General features: G+C 46.4%; 1 protein-coding gene across 3 annotated transcripts in view; it reads right to left on the bottom strand.

Moving 5' to 3' along the window:
• Positions 1 to 316: 316 nt before the first annotated feature.
• Positions 317 to 20,011, bottom strand: part of SETD1B (SET domain containing 1B, histone lysine methyltransferase) — a 42,233-nt gene continuing 22,538 nt past the window's right edge. The window contains exons 7-18 of one of the 3 annotated variants that reach the window (XM_065739202.1): positions 16,351 to 17,130; positions 12,598 to 12,768; positions 11,399 to 11,486; positions 9,908 to 10,125; positions 9,526 to 9,670; positions 8,608 to 9,080; positions 5,491 to 7,027; positions 4,479 to 4,645; positions 4,080 to 4,211; positions 3,756 to 3,875; positions 3,279 to 3,416; positions 317 to 2,539 (exon numbers count right to left, since the gene is read on the bottom strand). In XM_065739202.1, coding sequence (XP_065595274.1) covers positions 2,366 to 2,539; positions 3,279 to 3,416; positions 3,756 to 3,875; positions 4,080 to 4,211; positions 4,479 to 4,645; positions 5,491 to 7,027; positions 8,608 to 9,080; positions 9,526 to 9,670; positions 9,908 to 10,125; positions 11,399 to 11,486; positions 12,598 to 12,768; positions 16,351 to 17,130 — 4,143 coding nt within the window. In that variant the 3' untranslated portion in view covers positions 317 to 2,365. Of the gene's footprint in view, positions 2,540 to 3,278; positions 3,417 to 3,755; positions 3,876 to 4,079; positions 4,212 to 4,478; positions 4,646 to 5,490; positions 7,036 to 8,607; positions 9,081 to 9,525; positions 9,671 to 9,907; positions 10,126 to 11,398; positions 11,487 to 12,597; positions 12,769 to 16,350; positions 17,131 to 20,011 lie in introns of all 3 variants that reach the window. The other 2 variants (XM_065739201.1, XM_065739203.1) reach the window with 2 other exon arrangements.

Here is a 20,011-nt window from a genome sequence, read left to right as displayed (position 1 = left end):
GGCTGGGGAGCACAGAGCTGCTGCTGGGCTCCTCAGGGCTGGGTGCAGATGGGGCTTTCCCCCACAAAACCACGTTAACACCCGGGTTTGGTGGGGCTGAGAGGAAGGAGGCTGAGAAGAAGGGCAGGGCTTCGCTCTGAAACAACATCTGTGCATTCCCAACGCTTTGAAAGCAAAAGACCCAGATGCCAACGTGAGAGGAACCTCACCTAAAGACAAGGAGCAGAGCAGCTGGCCTAATCCCCAAAAGCTCCTGTGGCAGCATTAGCTCAGTGACACTGCTCACACTTCCCACAGCCTCAGCTCCTGGGCCACCATTACCCAGTGGCTGGAAAGATTCACTAAGAGAGGGGACCATAGGGTACAACAAAACTGAACAACAGCAGAGATGAGACTATGGACTGCCCGACCTCGGGGCCGGATCCCTTCCCTCAGGCAGCAGTGCACACACATCAGTGCCCTTGCAGGTCCTCTGTCTGAAGCAGGAACTCAAGCACTGAGGCCTAACCTACCCCAAGCCCCACACTGCCCAGCAGCTCCCAGCAACGGGGGCAGCAATTGCCAGGAAACTCTTCTGCAAGGCTGTAACCTCTGATCGTGGGGAGCTGAGGTTCAGCAGCAATTGTCACTAATTTGAAAAGGAATGGGAATACAGCTGTGCTATTCGCTCTATGGGGAGGAGATTTTAGTCATGCAGATTATGTTTGCATTTCATAATTACATTGCAATTTCCCTGTATGTCAATTACAAAGGCTTACTACAAACAACCTCTACATCTGAAGCAGAAGAGACTCAATGCAGGCTGAAATAACTGATCCTGTCTATGCCCAAACAGTCGTGTAACACTTCCAGATCACACCCAAAGAAACATTTCCTTCAGTTTTGGTCCATCTTTAAATGGAACCTCTCGAAGAACTGCAAATTTCAACTCAGCACATCTACAAGGACAAAACAGATCGAAAAACCATTCCAGAATACGCCCTTGGAGCTCAGACAGAACTCATTTCCATGCTGCAGAGGGGGGAGGACAGGGTGCAGCCCGTGCTCAGGGGCACTGCCCACCACATCTGCACTTACTGCAGGATAGGACCACCCGGGGCAAGTTACTGAGTAACTGGGGGAGGTCCGGCCCGCTCCTATCACAGCAGGGATCTCCCCATTCAAGGCCAGGGCAGACAGTCCCTGTAAAGCACTGAGAGGGCAGAGAAATGCAGTTAGAACTGAGGAATACCCATATGAAGAACATATCAGACTGCTTCCTGTCAACAAGAATAAAATGTTATTACAAACATGAGGCGTAGTGTACCCTTAGAGGGAAGGTAAGATTTCTCAACATAACTGAGGCTTATTTCCTATTCAATTTCAGCTTCAGAGTTTTTTTGAATGCTGGACAAACTGATCTACAAGAAATCCTGAAAGGTCACGCGTTGCGCCACAGTTCTGGGACTAAACAACAATTCTGTTAGCAATGATTGCAGTACCCACTCTCTCTTGTCTGGGTGCTGGGGCTTTGATCCCTCAATATACCAACATGGCACATGACCACCAGCGATGAGCCCCAGGCACAAGCCCAGGCCATGGCTGCCCTGATGTCCCTCGAGGCATCTGGCTCTGGGGGCTTGTTCAGGCTCACCCCTAAAGAAAGGGCAGGACAGGTCACCTACAGTCTCACTGCAGACATCTCCACGCACACACACACACACCCATTCACACACCCTCAAGCCTCTGGCTTGCTCTATAACATCAACCTTACATTTATTTACAGCTTACTCTGAGAAATCTGTGCAATTTCAGCCAATCAAGCTCCCACCAAACCCTATATGGCATTTTAAGTCTCTGCTTCACATTTAAACATTGAATGTCTTTTTCAACCAACGAAACTGATGAGGAAAAGATAGCAGCATTACGAAAAGATGAAAGTTTATAACAATTAAAAAAAAAAAGGTACCATTATCCCATCATGGAGCATTAATGTAGGGACTGAACAGGCAGAAGCTAGTGTTTGGATAGAGCACGGCACAAAAGGGCAGTCACCTTTCTGTGTGCGTGTTGGATCCGAAAAGGAAAGAGCACCTGAAACATGAACAGTCCTCGTGAGCTGTGCGCTTTTTGCTTCCATTCATGATGATCCTGGCAGAAGTGCGAAACTTGCTTAGTTTTCCTCTTCTCTTTTTTCCTTTTTTTTTTTTTTGTATACATTTTTGTCTTTTTTTTTTTCTTCTTTTTTTTTCTTTTTTTAATCTTTTTTTATCTTTTTTTTTTTCCTTTTTTTTTTTTTTTTTGGCAAAGTGCAACCACACCTGGTTACCACAGTTCTGACATGGCCAAAGGTGCAAGTGTGATGAGAAACCTCAAAACCTTGAGTTCAGTTCAGGGTTCCCCTGCAGTTCTCAGAGCCACATAGACATGGGATTTTTACATCCTCAATTGGAAACTTGTAGTCATAAGTAATTTCCTCATTCACATTGATGTGCTGTTTTGAGTAGATGACGATCTTCTTCTGAGACTCCACTGTGATCACTTTAGCATAACAATTTGGCTGCAGGGGTGACAGAACAGGTAATGATTTAGGTTCCTGATGCCACAGCTTCCCACCCTCCACACAATTACTCCAACTAACACAGAGCAGGGCAGTCACTTTCCCAGGCAGCCTCAGCCATGCTCCCAGTGCTGGGACCCTGTGGGAAGCTGAGGGTTGGAGGCGTGAAGCCAGAAACCAGAGCAGCCCTAATTGTGCTGCTCCAAGAGCACTGTGGTCATCTGCAATGCACAGGAGCCCACATGTTATTCCACCAAGTTCACCACTAAGAGTAGCTCAGCTAATGCTCAGGAACATGGCTGGACATCCAAAAGTCTTTGACAACTGCAGCACAAAACACGGGGGAAAGCAGATTCTCTGCCTCCCATGGCGAGACTACTTTTCCCATGCGGGCACTAAAGGGAGGCTGTTCCCACAACAGAATAGCTGCTAAAATTGTTTTACAGAAATACTTATTAGATGTGGTTGTACAGTATTCACCAGTGTCCCACAGCATGGCCAGGAGGATTCTGAGTGCACTCTGTCTCACTGCATATTTAATTTCTCAGCTCCCTCAAACCTCTTCCTCACACAAGTTTACACCCAGCTTTGATTTGCTGCAGCTCCCTAAGTTAATCCTAACTCTTGTTACTTTTCAGAGTGTTCCTGATCAGTTAGTGAGGACTCCATAGGTTTATCTGTATGTCAGAGTACCCTTACGTGAGGGAAAAAAAATCAACAAAAAAACAGCAATACTTACATTGCAGCTGTGATTAATAAACCTGGCAAAGTTTCCACACTTTGTAGCATCGATGATTGTGTCGTGGTCAACTCTGAACATGTAACTGCTCCCAATGCCTTCATCCTCGTATCTCTTTTCACGCATGTCAGCAATGACCTACAGAAAACCCCACGTGTGGCATCAGAACATAAAGCAGGAAGGAACCATAAGCAGAGACCTACACAAGGCACACCTCAGCTGTGCTTGTGCTGCTCAAGATACACAATGCCAAATACCCCAGAAGTTCAGAATGGGCTTCTGGAGGGCTTACTGCCTAAGGATTTGATCACTTTATTTCCAAGGGGTGCTGAAAACCCAACCTGTTCCTTTAAACCACATACCAGCCTACCTAGTTCATATAGCTAATGCCCTACAGCAGGTATGTCAGCCCAGCTGTCACTCAGTCACTTCTTTCAGCTGGGATTTTATCAGATTTCACCCCACATTCCAGCTTACCTGCCTGATATTCTGACCCACATACTCAATCACCATCTCATCAGCTGCAATGGGCTCCATAGCAAAAAGGCCCCAGTCGTGAATGTGGCTCTTGCAGAATTTTAGCTTTTTCTTCCGGAACTGTGTGAAAAAAACACCCCAGAAACCCCAAATTAGTCACAACATGGAAAGAGAAAGGCTGACTCTAGCCAGAAGGCAAAGCACCAGTTCATTCTGGAACCCACAGAGGTGCCCAGCACTGAGATCCCTGTCTGTCTTGCCCCGGTTTCAGCCTGCTGCTCCCTGCCAGCCCCTGCCCAACACAGCCCACCTACAGGGACCTACCTTGAGCTGGTTGAACTTGAGCAGGTCGCTGTCACAGCTACCAGTGAAGGAGGAGAGGAGCCTGCGTTGCTCTGACCGCCGCTCGGAGCCAGCCCGCGTGGAAGCGTGAGGTTGGGCAGGGATGCTCATCCCCTGAAGACAAATGTGTCATCAGAGCTGACCCAATGGACAAAGCACCCTGCAACCTCCCCGTGAGCAGTCACTTGTGCCTTATTATCAGCACAGAACACGTGACATCCCAAAATACTCTACTTCTAACACCAACCCCACCCAAAGGGCCAACTCAACACAGGTGCAGCAACAGCATCATCTCTCTCCTTGCCAAAAGGTAAGGAGCATCAGGCTGTGCAAAGCCAAATCTCATTCACACCTGGTGGTCAGCAGAGGACATGCTCTCACCTGTGTGTCAGCTGGAGGCTCCTCTGCAAAAGCTCGGCTATTGTTGAGGTATTTGAGTTTGTCCTTCTTATCAATTTTGTAATAGCCTTCGCTTCGTGCACAGCCTGTCACGTGCTCCCGCATCCCATCGTCTCGCTTCTTTTTCTTGGGGGTGGAAAAGCTGGTAGGTGGAAAGAAGTTAAGGAGCAACGCAGCTACCAGGTGCTATCAGACACAAACCTGCTGTGGTTACATGGAGCTAGCAGCTGAAGCTTGAAAAATGGAAAATGCTGCTGGGAGAGGCTGCAAGAAATACCAACGCCATTCTAAAAAGTTGCTCTAGCCCATATGCCCACAGGAAAACCCTTTCCTCAGCTGCATGCTTTGGGAAACTAAGGTAAAGAAAATCAGTTTTAAACATAAAAAGGTTAAGCTGGCAAGAGAAACCTTTTTGGAAAAAGATTTCCCCACAGCACCAGCCTCATACACAGACAGCAGCTGCCCACACATCTGGCTGCACCCCTTTCTTTGGAGTTTTGGGCAGAACACTTTCATTCTCCCTTCAGAAGCCATCCCAAGCCCTGAGGACATCATGCTGAGCCCAGTGCTGCAATCTCACCCCCATGCCTCAGGCAAGGTGCAGTGGATGGGCTGGGAGACACCGCTCTCATGGGCCTCAGTAAATCTGCTCCTTCAGGGAGTAAGGGATCAGATAATTTAACTCCAGAAATCTTTAGCAGTACATGGGGCAGTGTAGTTTGTCTTAACATACAAGCTAGCTTCCCAGAAATCTCCCCAGAAGAGATACATACAGACTTTCCCTGCAGATGTGGTTGGAAAATGCAACACAACAGCCACTTCTGCAGTATTTCTGTATGACACTTCAGGGAATAGAAGTCTAAAACTCTCTGTTGAAACATGTAATTGCTGTTCCAATAAGCAAAGGCTTCTTCCGCCCATTAACTTCGTCTTTTGCAAGTAATGATCATCTTGCACGTGTAGTGTAATGCAGAGCACCAATGAGAAAGGATATAAGGATGGAATACCCACAGCGTGTCATTGAGCCAGTCCATACCATTGTCCTGCTGCAGGAGGCGGTCATATGTGATGCACATGAATTTGATATCTTCCTCATCTATGCCTCCGTTCCAAATATCATACAAAATGGTCATCTCCTCAAACTCAGAGCGTGGCCTGAACTGAGGCTGGGGTGGGGAATACTCTGGGGAAGGAATCACTGGGAGGTGCTCGGGTGACTTCTTCTGCCTTCGCCACTGTCTTTTAGGCTTCACATGAGCTTCTTCTTCCTTGAAGTCTTCATTCCACTGGTTCTCCAGTTCCTTAAATGGCAGTTTCTCTGCAACTGTCTCAGGTGCTACTTTCTCGTGGAAGCTGTCATTCCTGAAATCCAGGGTGACGGCTTCGGGGTCCTTCAGTCCATAGAAAGCATCGGGATGTGCACTCAATAGCTCTTTGCTCATAGTACTTTCCACCAAGGCCACAGGGACAGCAGGTGGCTCAATGGTTTTGCCCGAGTACATATCCAAAGAGAGGACAGAAGGTGGGGACCGCCTTGGCCGACCTGGCCTCCTTTTGGGAAGAACAGAAGGCGGTGGTGGAGGAGGAAGAACAGATGCACCAATGGGTGCTTCTGGGGAGAGCAAAACAGATTTTACTTCTGCCTTGCACTCCTCGATGGGCATTCTTTCATCTCCAGGTATGCATGGCAAGGCTGCTATGGGTATTGGCTCATTAGGTGGCAAGCCTGTGTCTGTGTGGAAATCTGCTTGTGTGGGGCTGGCAAAGGGGATAGGAGAAGGAACACTGTTCATGCTGATAGTAAGGGAAGCACCAAGAGGCTCTTTAAAGGGTTTCTCATCTGGGTCATCCTCTGACTGTTTCTTGCCAGACAGAAGGCAAGGAATGGTAGCACTAGCCTCCGGGAAAGTAGGCGTGAAATTGAAATCTCTCCCAGGAGTCCGAGGAATGCCACTGTTAATGCCAGGAGACTGGGAAGGGTAGGAAAAGGGGCTCCCTGGGACTTGAGGGGAACTGAGGGTCAAGCTGCTTCCCGTAAGGGGAGCATCACTTCCTGGTGTGGCCGGAACAGTGTCTGTGCTCTGCGACTTTGCAAGAGGGTGTGAAGACTTGGCCAAAATGTCCCGCCCAGGAGTCCTAGGAATCTCCTCTTCTATGGACGTTTTGGTCACCATTAATTGTTCTGGAGGGACTGAAGATTCCTCTTTACCAGGAGTTGATGGTAAAGGAAGTGTGGAGGATGGCACCTTGTGGGCTGGAAGCAAAAGAATATCAGTCTCTGAATGGACCACCACCTCCCGTCCAGGCGTGCGAGGCAGCCGGTCCTCCTCCTCCACTGCAGAGGGCAGCTTTGTTTTAACATGTGCTTCTAAGCTGCTGTCATCAGACTTGCTAAAGAAGCTGCTTTTGTTGGGTGGAGGTTCTCCAAAGACTGCCACTGGAGTTGAGAGACAAACCATGCCATCCTCATCCTGAGATTCGGGCTTTGGACATTCTTGTACCTCTGGCTCCAGCACGACAATGGGTTCGGGCTCTTCCACTAGGAAAAAAAATAAATTAGAGAATCAGAAGAGTTGCTTCCACTTGGTTACGCACCACTTGCCAGTAAAGGCACATTAAAAGATGCTGCAGTTACAGAACAATTCAGTTCCACTGGGAAGCTTTAAAAACACCAATGCTTTACATTTCAGAGGCACAGAGTATGGAGTAATTAGACACTACCACAGACATCCCTAATGGACCATTAAAAAAACACATGATTAATTTGAGGATTAGCCACTACACAGCCCAGAATGAAGGTTTTCTCTTTTTAAACCCCCGACCACCTTTTTGCAGACATAAAAAGCATTAGTGAATTGCAGGGCAAATGCTGTGGAGGACATGTGTCAGAGCCCCAAGCAATCAGCTTTTCTGATGTGGGAAGGTAAACTAATTGCAGGGCTATGAAGAAGAACCCTCAGCTCTCCAAGGTTGGAGACAGGGAAAGAAGAAGCGTAATACTCCTGAACAACCCATGAAGGAAATGGAAAGCCCTTGTAATGAATGAGGAGACACTCAGATGCTATCAGTGAGGCAATTTATATGCTGCTCTCTCTCTGCAGCAGGCTCATTTGTCTGGAGTTTATTTACCTCCTTAGATCCAGGGCCAAAATGAATCAACAGTGAATCATCTTAGGCAGCTCAAAATAACATTTTCAAGCAGGAGAGCAAAAGGAAGGGGAAGTGCCTGGAGAACTGGAGGGGAAGCATTATCCATTTGTGCTGAATGAACCAGAGAATCGCTGCAGAAGCATCAGACCTGTGTCACTCCTGTATGACCAGGCTGGGCAGCACAAGAAAAACAGTTTGAGCTTGTACCCAATTTAACATTTAAGTCTTTCGGATTTTATGATGTCCAAGGAGTGATATGTTGGGCAGAGACCTGATTTCCAGCTCTGCAGGTGCCAAAATACCACCCAGTTCCCAGATCTGCAGCCCTCAGACACCTGCCCTGCACTGGATATGAACTCCCTGCTGGCATCCCCCTTCCTGCTGCAGAATTTGTCAAGCTTTCTGCATTCTACTCCTACTCTAGCCCTCATGGGTTATACACAACTATGTACTGAATTAAGATAATTTTGTTCTCAGGAGATATCTTTCACTTAAAAGAACTACGTTTCAAATAATAAAAATACTACCAAAAATCAGAATTGTAAGACTCTACTCACCTGCCACATACAGTTTAACAGTCACCTACTTCTTTGGCATTAAAACCAAAAACAGACAGAAATGACTCATTAATCACAGATTCCTGTTCTGTTTCAGCAGCCATGGCTTTCCTATCTTGAGCTTCAGCTACCACACCTTCCAGTCACCTTTGGATGATGACAACTGCTCCATTCCTGTAGGACACTAACTAACTTGGTCCAGGACAAAATTCTGGATACAATAACCACCATTATCTGCACAAGGAAAAAGGTCTGTGCTGAACTTTACTAGGAAGAAAAGATAAAGATCTAGCCTAGAGCCAAGACCAGAGTAAAAAAGAACAATGGAAACAAAATCATACACACTGGATGCTGTGAAAATATTGCATTTGGGAAAACAATAAGTGCTAAACCAAAAGGAAGACTATACCTGGCCTGCAGATGGGAGACAGTGCAAGTTTTGTCTCCTGGTCTCTTTCCATAACCAACTGTTTCAGTGTTTCAGCAGCAATAGATTCTTCTGGGACTTGATCACATTCACTTTCCTCTGCTTTGACTTCTTCCATCCCTTCATCCTTCTCTACCAAAGCTGGCTCTGAGAGTCCCAAGCCTGTTGCATCCATGTAGTCCACAGGATACAGCTCCAAAATGGTCTCCCTCTTATCATCAGGAAGCTCATGACTGGCAGGTTCATGCTCTGTCTCAGCAACCATGGCTTCTCTGTTTTGATCTTCAGCCACCTCTTCTTCCTCCTCTTCTTCCTCTTCCTCATCTTCATCCTCCTCCTCCTCATCATCATCTTCATCTGAGTCAGAACTTGACTCAAAATCAGAGGAGTCCTCACTTTCATCCGATGATTCAACTTCAGCCTTGGAAGATGAGGGACTCGCTACATCTTCTACAAGAAGAACAGGTTACCATTAGTTCTGCTTTCTGACTTCAGCAAACCATCAGGCCCTACTACAGGAACACATATTGTTTCCACACATTGACAGAATCAACAGCAACAGGTGGATTTGAAGGAATGCCCTCACAGTTTGTCTATTTTTGCAGGGATTATTAAACAAAGTATTTGGATGCTAACAGCAATCACCATACAGCACGCAGCTCCATAAGCAGCAGAGCTAGCACTGCCTGGCACCCTGCCCACATCACTCTCTTGGCAGATTGCCTCTTTAATACGTCTGTACTGAGATTATGTACATCTGTATAAATTACCCTGTATAAAAGTGCCTTTCAGTGGAAGAGGTGCACAAATAATCACTGGCTTACAAGTAGAGGGCAAAAGGGAGATTCCACATGACCTGGAAGAGAAGCTTGCTGCTTTCCTTGGAATTGCTTACCCTCCTCAGAGTCCTGCTCTTCCTCTTTGTCACTTGTTTCAACGCCTGTCTCCTCATAATCCTCTTCATCTTCATCTTCCTCATCATCATCTTCATCTTCCTCATCATCATCTTCATCCTCCTCTTCCTCCTTCACAAGAAAGCACTGTGAGAAATGAACAGTGTCTGACCCACAGACCTGGCTGTCACTGCAGTAATCACCAGTGACTCTCAGGAATACTGATCAGAGAACCTGGGGGGGTTCTCTCCTACAGAGACTGTTTTAGGAGAGACTCTATGAGAAGTACTCATCTTCTAGAGAAAGTAATGTTGAGATTTGGAATTACTAGGACCCTTTTCAATGACAGACAGCATTCAGAACTGCAACCACAAACCAACACACCTTGCCAGGTGCTGCTTTCACCAAGCTTCCTTCTTCCTCCTGCTCCTCTTCCTTCTCTGAGGAGGACTCTTCTTCTTTCCCTGATGTCTCATCTCCCTCCTCCCCCTCACTGTCAAGCTCCAGTGGCCTTGCTGGTCGCCGCCTCAGCCCCACTGCTTCTGCATCCTTCTTCGACAGGTCAGATGTTGCATCAGAAGCATCTCTGTCCCTCTCCGACTCTGGTGAGCAAAAACAAAGAAATGACATCAAATACTTTGCAAGAGACTTTGCAGATCACATCATGAAAGCTTTTGCTTTGAGAAGATCAAAGTTGGAGCAGTGTGTCCATATGGCATGAGTCCCCAAGCTCACAGGCACTTACTAATTTCACAGTGCAAGTGAGGATGAGACTGGGTGCAAAGTGCTGAAAGTCCCAAGGAAGGCAGGGAAATGTTATGCAGGAAGCCAAAGCTGACAAGCTCTAGGCAGATCAGCTGAGAGACACGGCACCACGAGATCACAATAGGAAAGCCAAAGAGGACCTTGCCAAGAGGTTGTCTCATCCAACACTGTCTCAGACACTGCTTGGAGAATAGCACTAGAAAACTGCACAATCCTTAAGAAAAATGTTTTTGAGATAGGAAGATGAGAATAGAATGCAGAAGGAGCTGGTCCAAGAAATGCAAGAATATATTGCACCAGTGGAGGACAGCTTCCCCATGAATCAGAGAAGGAAAGCACAACGCATGACTCACGCTGGGAAACTCCCTGTACACTTCCTTAAACAGAGACACACTAAAGGATATGAATGCTCCAACAACTCAGGGTTTGCTTTACTTCTTGCAGAACTGACGGATTTGTGAGTCTACTTGCGAAAAAGACACTTAGGTAACCTTGGTTCTTACAGTTTAATTCCTCTCTCTTTTCAATTAAAAAAGAATAACTAACTTTTTGCTTCTATATTTTAAAACCAATCACTAGTGTGACTCAAGTTTATTGTACAGCTAATTCAAATCCACTTTTTACTGAAAAATAAAGACATGAAGCTTTGAATACCCTTATCTTCATTATTCCACGTTTCCAGGGAGGGAAAAAAGTTAATATTGGAAAATAGATTCTTCTTAGCAGATAAATTCAAAAACTCTGCAGGGCAAACTGCCTCTTACTTGCCTTCTCCCTCGGCAAACACAGTGATTCGCAAGCACACCTCTAGAACAGTCCATGAACTAATCTGAGCTCCCTCTACTGGGTGATCAGCTCTGTATCACCAAATCTAAAATAGGGCATGAGCGTAATACGCGGGTCTTAAATTTCCCGCCAGTAAATGTAAGATAACTGAATCCTTAGGAGACATCTCCCAGCTGATGAGAGGTTTGCAAGAGGCAGGGCTTTGGCTCAAATCCTTTCCTTTGTGTCTAACTGTAAGTGAGCACACTGCTGTGATGTTTAAAAGAATTCAGCTTGCATGTGGCTTGCATCTGCGCGGGTTTGAAACAAATGTGCTGTGCAAACCTTCATCTTCATCATCAACAGAAGTAGAAGGCCGGATTCTCTTCTGATCTCCTGCTGAGGCAGCTTCTGGTGGCTCCTTTCTTTTCACCTGAACAAAAGACAAAATTTGCATTTCTAAAAGAGTTTAGAAACAGCAGAAATCAACTTCTTAAACTGTTACTGCTTCACTCTGCTACTGTGACTTACACCCAGAAATCAAGGGCTAAGTCCCCGGCTCTTGATCCTTTTATTTTCTTGCAAACATTGTTTTACTGTGAATGAAATTCCACCCCTTCGGTTTGAATCAAAACACTTTCCATGCCGGCATGGTGCATGTCATCATCGGGTACTTTGAATCTGACAGAGATAGCTTGTGACAAATGCATGGGTCTGAGTTGCAGCAGAACAGAAAGAGTCTGAGCCTACGACAACTTCAATAACCTTGAAAGAAGTTTTATTTTAAATCAAGACTTCTGAATCTCTAGTCCCAAAACTTTACATACTCTTTCTTTGCATTCAAAACTTCAGTTTCAAGGAAGCCCTCTATAACACCACTTTTTTTTTCTTTTTTTTTGCTCAAACTACAAAAGAAAGAAAAAAGATACTTTTCATCTTTTATCCTCCTTCTTGGAGGAAGCACAAATAGCCTTTAAAGTTAATGACCCTATAGTTGTGAGTCTGATCTTGTAAACTCACATGAGGCAGAGAATGTTTTCAATCAAATTTCAGGTGTGACTCAGATGACAAAATGCAAGACATTCTGCAAAACAGCCAAGCCTCAAGATCCAGAGACCTAGCAGTGTACAGGCCTATTATGAATGGTAAATCCAGCTCTGAATAAACTCTGCTTACAGAGTTCTAAGCAAAGAAATAACTGTACAGTGCTACTAGCATAAGCTTATTTTTACAACTATGCTGAAACACTGCATCCTAACACTGTCTTGCTGAAACCAGCACACAGGCACATGTCCAATTTACCTTTCAGAACCAAAATCCTTTATCAACAGTTCACACAAATGGCAGATGAAAGGCTAAGGCTGGGTAAGAGCACCTTTATTTTATTGCTGGTTGATTAAAAGGGATACTTCAGGAAGAAATCCTATCAGGGAACAGTGTGGGCTAACAGCCTGTCAGGCTCTGGGTACAAACCCAGCTACGTCTATTCTCCTACTGCTCCTTTAAGGAACGTTAGTGTAGTGAAGACAGATCTTTGTTTTTACCTTGAAGGATGGCAACCGGATGGCCCCTCGTAACCCAATGCCCAAGCCAATTCCCTCGTATCCCAGGCCTTCGCCTTTGTTCCAGTTCTCCAAGAGACAAGATGTGATTCGATCCTTTGGCTTCGGTTTCTCCTCCAGTTCTCCTCCAGATTTCACTGGAGTGAGAGATGCCTGCAACAGAGGAGAAAGAAAAAAAAGGCCTTTAAAAGAGAAGGGAGAAGTTTCAGAAGTTTCCTGGGGAGGATATGAACAGAAGCAATTTAGATAGCTGGGGCTCACAAAATACCCCTTCCTTGCTTGGGCACCAGTTTCTCTGAAGGCATCTGGACACACACCACATGACCACACTACGTGAAAAGGAAGAAGTGCAGAAGCTCTTCTTGACAATGAGACCTTCCCATCTTCGAGAAACCTCCCCTTTGCATTTTAAGAAGTCATTTTGCTCTGCACAAGGCACTAAAACTGACGAAGATAAACCTGTGGGGAATCTCAGAGGAGTGGTCTGGCACGGAAACCAAGAGATCTTGCATTTAGAACCATCAAGTAGCAAAGCAGACAGACATCACAGCATGCTTACCTTGAGTGAAGGGCACTGGAAATAATGTTCACTTGCATCAGTCAGTGATGCAACATTGGCTAAAAGTAATTTTCACTTACAGACACTAACAGAGCTAATCTGCTAGAGTATAATCACTGAAAAAGAAGTGTAAGCTCAACTCTCCTGCCAATAAAGGACAGTACTAATGGGAATATCAGGCAGAGAACTCAGACACCATCCCTCCATGCCCAGGGATGGCTGGTTATTCCTGGCACTGTGCTTAATACATCTTGCTCAGCCACCCAAGCAGGAGTAGACTTGGAAAGTGTTTTCCAGGCAAAAACCACAGTACGTACTGCCTCCCCCAGCAACATGTACCTTTGCAGCATTCACCCCGTACGTTTTCCAGCATTCCTGACCTAAAACACCAGCTTTACTCTTGAGTTTTCTCACTCTACATCTATAGCAGTATGTTTTGGACAATCAGTGGCTGCCAAGTTGATGTAGCAGTCAGAAAAAAGCAGAAATTAAAGCTGAGGCATTGGAGTGGTGAACATGCTGTGCTTCCATGCAGTGCTGAAAGTTCAGGGGCAGTCAGAAGCACTGCATAGATAATTTCTGACTGAACACTGTTGGGTAGCCTGGAAAAATGGAAAAGAAATAAAAGCCCAAAAATAAAACCCACAAAGCTTCTGGAAGCCCTTGCTCATAGGGACACAATGACTGCAGGAACCAGTACATGGAGGAGCTCACACATGAGCTTCAATCACCGCAGTGAAGGAAGAGGAGGGCTGCTGCAGCTGATGATCCAAGGACACAAGGTTCTCCCTACAAACCTGCCTCATGTATTTCTAGAGAGAAAGATAAAAACAAGCACATATGTTGTCTTATTTATACTTCCACACCTCTGAAAAATAATTGTTTATTTCACTACTATTAATCACCAAGGAAAAATTATATGAGGAGCTCCAATTAAAACCTTTAGGAGGGAGGAAATGGGGACACAGGCCTGTTTTGGGGAGACACTTGTGTGTTAATGACCTTTCAGCTCAAACAGTGCCTGGAGGCCTAGGTCTGTTCCAGAAAAATCAGTGATGGCACAGTGTGTGGAGCCCCAACCCACAGGTGCCACTAAGGAGCCCCTGGACAGGAATTCACCAGCAACAGAAGGTGCCACTGAGCTGAATATTCCTAGTTTGTTCTCCTTTGGCAAAAAACAGACAGCTTATGACCGGGCCTAGCAGAAAAGAGACTCAGACCTGTATGGTTTCCCCATGTGCTGCACAACACACAGCCTGGCAGAAGCTTCTCCAGACAATGCCCTGAAGCAGCAATGACTCCTGGACAAAATACACACGTGGTTTTTCATATGTTCCATTAGGTTGCTCATGTTCAGTACAACCTGTGCTGTAGCAAGTTGCTACAGCCAACTTCCCTTACTAATGTGGGCTGCAAACACCAAGTGAGGGAGAAACATGCTAAATCCAACCCCAGCACAGAACATGCAAGAGCCCAAGCACCCCTGCAGACCTGCCTTACCTTGCTTTTGCTTCTTTGCTACAGAGCCCAGTTTAAAACAATTTCTTGAGTACTTCAACTGCTGCTTTTGGGATCCATTCCTCTTGCTCCCCTGGAAGCTCAGGGACCAACTCCAACACTGCTAGCAAATACTCACTGGTGGAGGCAGCAGCTCTGTGTATTAGCCAGGGGCAGAGGACCAGGCTCCTCACTGCCCCTCAGCCAGCTCAAAGCCTGAGCAGATCACACTGTCAGGAAGCAGCTGCTCTGCAGCAGCATTATCAACCACTGTGTAAGCCAAGGAGCAATGTCAGACATGAGAGCTAACACGCAACCAGCTTACAGAGCCTGTGGTGAGGGCACTGCTTTGGTAACTGGTATCTGAAACAGAAAGTACAGCTGCAGCTTGTGGTGTTGCTTTATTTGTTTGTTTATTCATTTATTTATTTTTAATTTTTTTAAACAACTCATTGTAATAGTCACTGTGATGACTGCATGAATCTTTCTGTAGCATTAGCTTTTTTGGGTAGACTTCATTTCACTGTGCTTTAAATCACAGAGCTGTTTGCTGGCCAAGGAATGCTTGAAATTGTCTGAGAAAGGATCAGACAATTCATGCAAAGCTGTTCCCTTAACTAATCCTCATATATTTGGCCAATGTACAGCTTTCACATTGATTGCTGACATATACAAGCACTGGGGAGGAGGGAGGAGTGCAGTACTGGGAACGCTCCTGGACTTTGTTGTACAAAGTGGGCACAGAGTTCTTGTTCCATGTTTTCAAGCACTCTTGCTTTTTGGGGCTAAAGTTCAGCTTCCTCTTTGACATAAGAAGCCTTTGCCAGTTTGCATCCCCATCTTGGGGTCATTTCCTCCTGCAAACTCCTTCCTGGAAGCAGCCACCAGTGGCTCAGACCACAAAAAATATAAATTCCTACACTCCTCTGATTTCAGGCTCCGGGACTACTGCTAAGTGATAAAGGAGAGGTGAGGGTGAAAGGCTGAACTTCATGAGCTTAATAGCAAGATTAATGTTTAAGGCTCTCGCTTCTCTGCCTGAAGGAGCAGCTGTCCCACTACTGACACTCCGTGGAGTTCAGCCTTGGCAGGGCAAGTCTGCAGAGATGCATCAGTAGCTGCAGTGATGCTCAGATGTCACCTAGCCTCTGGACTGGGGCAGCAGCAATGCTCTTCTCAGAGAGGACATTACAAACCCTCAGAACATCTGGAAAAACAAAGGGTTTGCTCATTGTCTACCTCAGATCGTGCCCAGCATGGGAGGAAGCAAGGCACCTTCATCTAAGACCACATTTGTTCTCATTGCAAAGTAGCATGAAATGCACATAGCAACACCACAAAACTGAGCCAGGTTTAACACTGGGGTGCTAACTTGTCTCAAGGCTGAAGTTTGCTACTCCTAGGCTGCTCCTGACCCACCTGGCATGAGGGCCAGGGGAGGCACAGAGTCAGATGCTGGACATGCCTGCTTCCCATTTAATTTCGGCAGCTTCAAGCACTGGGGTTTCTCATAGCAAAACTATTCTGTGACTCCATTTTTTGCTTCAGTTCTAGGTACCGTAGCATTTTAGGGTTTGGGGTTTTTTTTGCTGCTTTGCTTTTTAATTCAGATCCAGATCCCTCCTTACTCCCCCCGTCCACAAACACTGTGACCCAGCACACACAACCCAGAAGCCTACCTTTGCCAGCCGTTCCTTCTTGTCCCACCAGTCATCAAATGCCCGAAATGCTACCACTTCAACCATCTTCCGGTTCAGGTCCCTTTTCATGATAGCCTTCAGTTCCTTCACGATGACCAGGAGGACTCCATCCACAGTGGCTTTGTGGGGATCTTCCTTTTTAGGCTCATAACCCGGAGGCGGAACCGAGGGGTCAAACTTGGGCAGTGGTGGCCACTGCTGCCCACGGCCAAGAGCTGCTCCCATAGAGAACGGGCGGTAGGGTGGCAGATTCACAAACTGCATCCTGCCCCCCATGAAAGGCGGATACTGGTATGTGTTCTGTGCCTGCATCATGCGGCTCAGCATCTGAGTTTGCATCTGGAAGGACATGGGCATGCCACCCCAGTGGTTGCCCAAGACACTTATCATATCCACCTGCATGACTGGGAACATGCCGGGATGGAAGGGAGGAAGCGGAGGCAAGATGTGAGGTGGAGGGACCCCAGGGGGCGCAGGGAGTGGCGGTGGGGGCACGGTGACAGCAGGGTGTGTGGGAGGGGGGGGAGGAGGCAGCGGTGGAGGCATCGGGAAACCTGGCTGTGGAGGTGGTGGAGGAGGAGGAGGAAGAGGAGGGAATCCAGGGGGCGGCGGCAGCGGAGGGATGGATGGGGCCATGACGGCTGCGTTGCTGACTGAGGAGTTGACCACAATGGTTTTGGCACACTCTGCACTGGTGATAGGCGCGGGGTTCATCTCATCGTCGGAGATTTCCATGTCCTCCCCTGAAGAATGCTGACTCTGAAACAAAAGAGAGGAAAGGTGAGAAACACATCCCTTTTGTGTTAAATACCACAGCTCTGGCTGCTTCTAATAAACTCAACTTGACACAGGTTCTAACTAGGACTGGAGGAAAGCAAACAGTGCTCTGAAAAAGACAAGGCCCACCGAGCAGCTGATGCCTACTGAAGCTCCTCTTGCCCACATCAGACCTCAGGAAGCAAGGGTAAAAACTTTCCCAAAGACAATCAGTACCAACCAACCCAAAACCTCAGCTTTGGTACTAGAGGAGGACTTGCTCCCATGCCTAGCAAAATACAGACAACACAAACTCCTTTCGCTGCACATGGCATTATTTCCTATTTGCATCTGATAACAGATGCATTATGCCACAGGTTTCATTCTTCAGTTTTTACCATGCACACAGAGTTTCCATGTTTGTAAATTATCATCTCTGGCTCATTGGCTGCCAACTCTTAACCTCTAATTGTGGGAAGACAACAGCAGACATGGCTGCTGCTATCAGAAGTTGTCTCCACTGGGCCAAAGCAATTCACACTAAAAGAAAAACCAACAGAACCTGAATCTGCTTAAATTATCTCTAAATTTCACAGAGTCATAAACATTGTGATTCAAAGACACAGCATATGCCATGTTTCTAAGCAAAACAAATATTGGCCACATGCAGATACAGAGTTATATAAAATGCAAAAATGATAATGATGTGCCACCTCCACTGTCAAAAGGAGAGAAACTGGAAGCCCCCAGCAGCCCCAGCACACCACGAATGTGTGCACACCATACAGGCACCTGCAGCAACACCCCTCAGGTACTGTTAAAACAAATCCTGCTATGCAATAGCAGATGCTATTGGAAGAAGCATCTTCCACACAGAGTTATCTATGAGACACAAATGGGGCTGGCATTTTACTAGTGGGATGTCAAAAACAAGACAGTCCCAGGTAACCCCCTCCAAAACTATTTAATCCCATTCTTCCTTGTTTCCCAGATAAAAATGGCAAAACCAGCAAACCAGGGTGACAGCAAACACCACCGTATGTTTTCAGGGCTGAAAGGCAGAAGCTCTCATCATGACTTTCTTGCTCAAGCTCTCAGCAAGCACAACCGGCCTGCCTCCTTTAAACCACACATCAAGCACTTCCTTCCTCACAACAGCTTTGCACAGCAGAGCCAAACAGTTTGTGCGTTGTCATCTAAACAGAAAGCATCCATCCCATGTCCTGCCCCCGCAACCGGCCAAGGAAACGAGACCACAAGTCAGTGGCCTACTTAAGTGTGTCTGCATCTCAGTTCTGACAAGAGCTTTTGGATCTTGTCGGCAGTTTTCAGCCAAACTTGACTGGGGATGTTTATTCCTTCCATGCTTTGGCCCAGCAGTTAACCTGCTGTCTACTCTCCTGACCTGAAAGAAAGGAGCAATGGAGCTCTTCCTTTGTCACACACTGGAGAACTGCATAGGGGAGCTTTGCTGGCAGTACTCTTCTGAAAACTGCTGTGATTTCAATTTTTACCTAGGAATTTTGCACAGAGGTGAGGGAACAAAAGGAGATGAGTTAATGACTCTGCTGTGGGCTGTACGGAGCCAAGCAACCACAACCATTCCAATCAAATCAAATGCTTTACATTTTTATCAAAGGTCATCCCTGCTACAGCAGCTACCACCAGAGAGCAGGCTGAGCACAACACTTGCCACAGCAGCTTTGCAAATCCTCCTGTCCTAGCACCTCCCCTCACCCAGGCTTCCTCACATTCTGCTGCTGCAGCATGAGCCTATCAGCACACACACTGCAAGGATCACCCCAAAAAAGCCAACTGCAATCTTAATCCTCTGAAGATGCCCTATCTCTGCGCTCTACAAAGAGACCATCGTTTATACCTGCAGAGCAGCTCACTGTAAATGGGTGCTGAGGTTTGCACCCTGAATTCCCTCCTCAGCTGCTCAGCTCCAGCTGCAGTTGCAGCTAATGCAATGTCCCAATGGAAGGGACAAAGGAAGAGCAAACAAGATGATCTTGGCAGGTGTAAACAAGTTTCCTGTGAAGCAGACTCGACTTTTCACCAAAGAAACACATAACACACTGTTAAAAGCACTGGCTCCAATTGCAAAAACTGGATCATACTGAAAGTTAGTGCTGGATGATTAGCCAGAAACACTCAGATTAACAAAAACAAAATTGACCTCATGTTTGCATTCATCTCATCCAGGAGGAATGAAGAAAAGTCACCCTGTGAGAGAAGCTCCAGCACCAGGCACCACCATGGGGACAGTGTATTCCCAGCCACAGCCCCTCCCCAGTCCTCCTGTAAGGTCCTGTCATGCACACCCTGATGAGCAGATCCTGAAACCAGAGCTGGCAGGCCTGGCCTGCCTCCCTGCTGAGCTGTACATCATCTTCCTTCATTCAAACATCCTTCATACATGCACTTGAGCTGAGCACTGCTAAAGCAACAACTAGCATTCGTGGAAGACAGCGTTAAGTTCTTGTGCTCATATGGGTCTGCAGGAAGCAACAACAGATTCCCTGCTTCCCGCAGTGTGGGGCTGACAACTCACCTGCACAGCAAACAATCTTTGCTCTAATTTTATCCCGAGCAAAATGGAAAGGAAAAGATTTAGCAGCAGGGAGAAAAAGACCAAAGGGGCAGTGAAAAAAAAGGAATACACGAGGTTAGCAAAGAGGTCAAACCAAAAGAAGATCCTCTAAGGGGAAGTCTTTAAAGAAATTTAAGAAGAATTAATATTTAAAGCAGATGAACAGTTACAGGATAGTCTTGGTAAGAGGGAAAAACATGGGCACCAACTGAGAGAGATATAGGCAAGACAGAAATCAATGAGAGACATAGAAAGACCTTTTGTGACATGAATTTCTTCTCATTCACC

This window comes from Cyrtonyx montezumae, unplaced genomic scaffold (genome assembly GCF_038088225.1).
Source record: "Cyrtonyx montezumae isolate F1298 unplaced genomic scaffold, pur_monq_1.0 scaffold_23, whole genome shotgun sequence".
NCBI classification, from domain to species: domain Eukaryota; kingdom Metazoa; phylum Chordata; class Aves; order Galliformes; family Odontophoridae; genus Cyrtonyx; species Cyrtonyx montezumae.
This window is presented reverse-complemented; position numbering and strand designations above follow the sequence as displayed.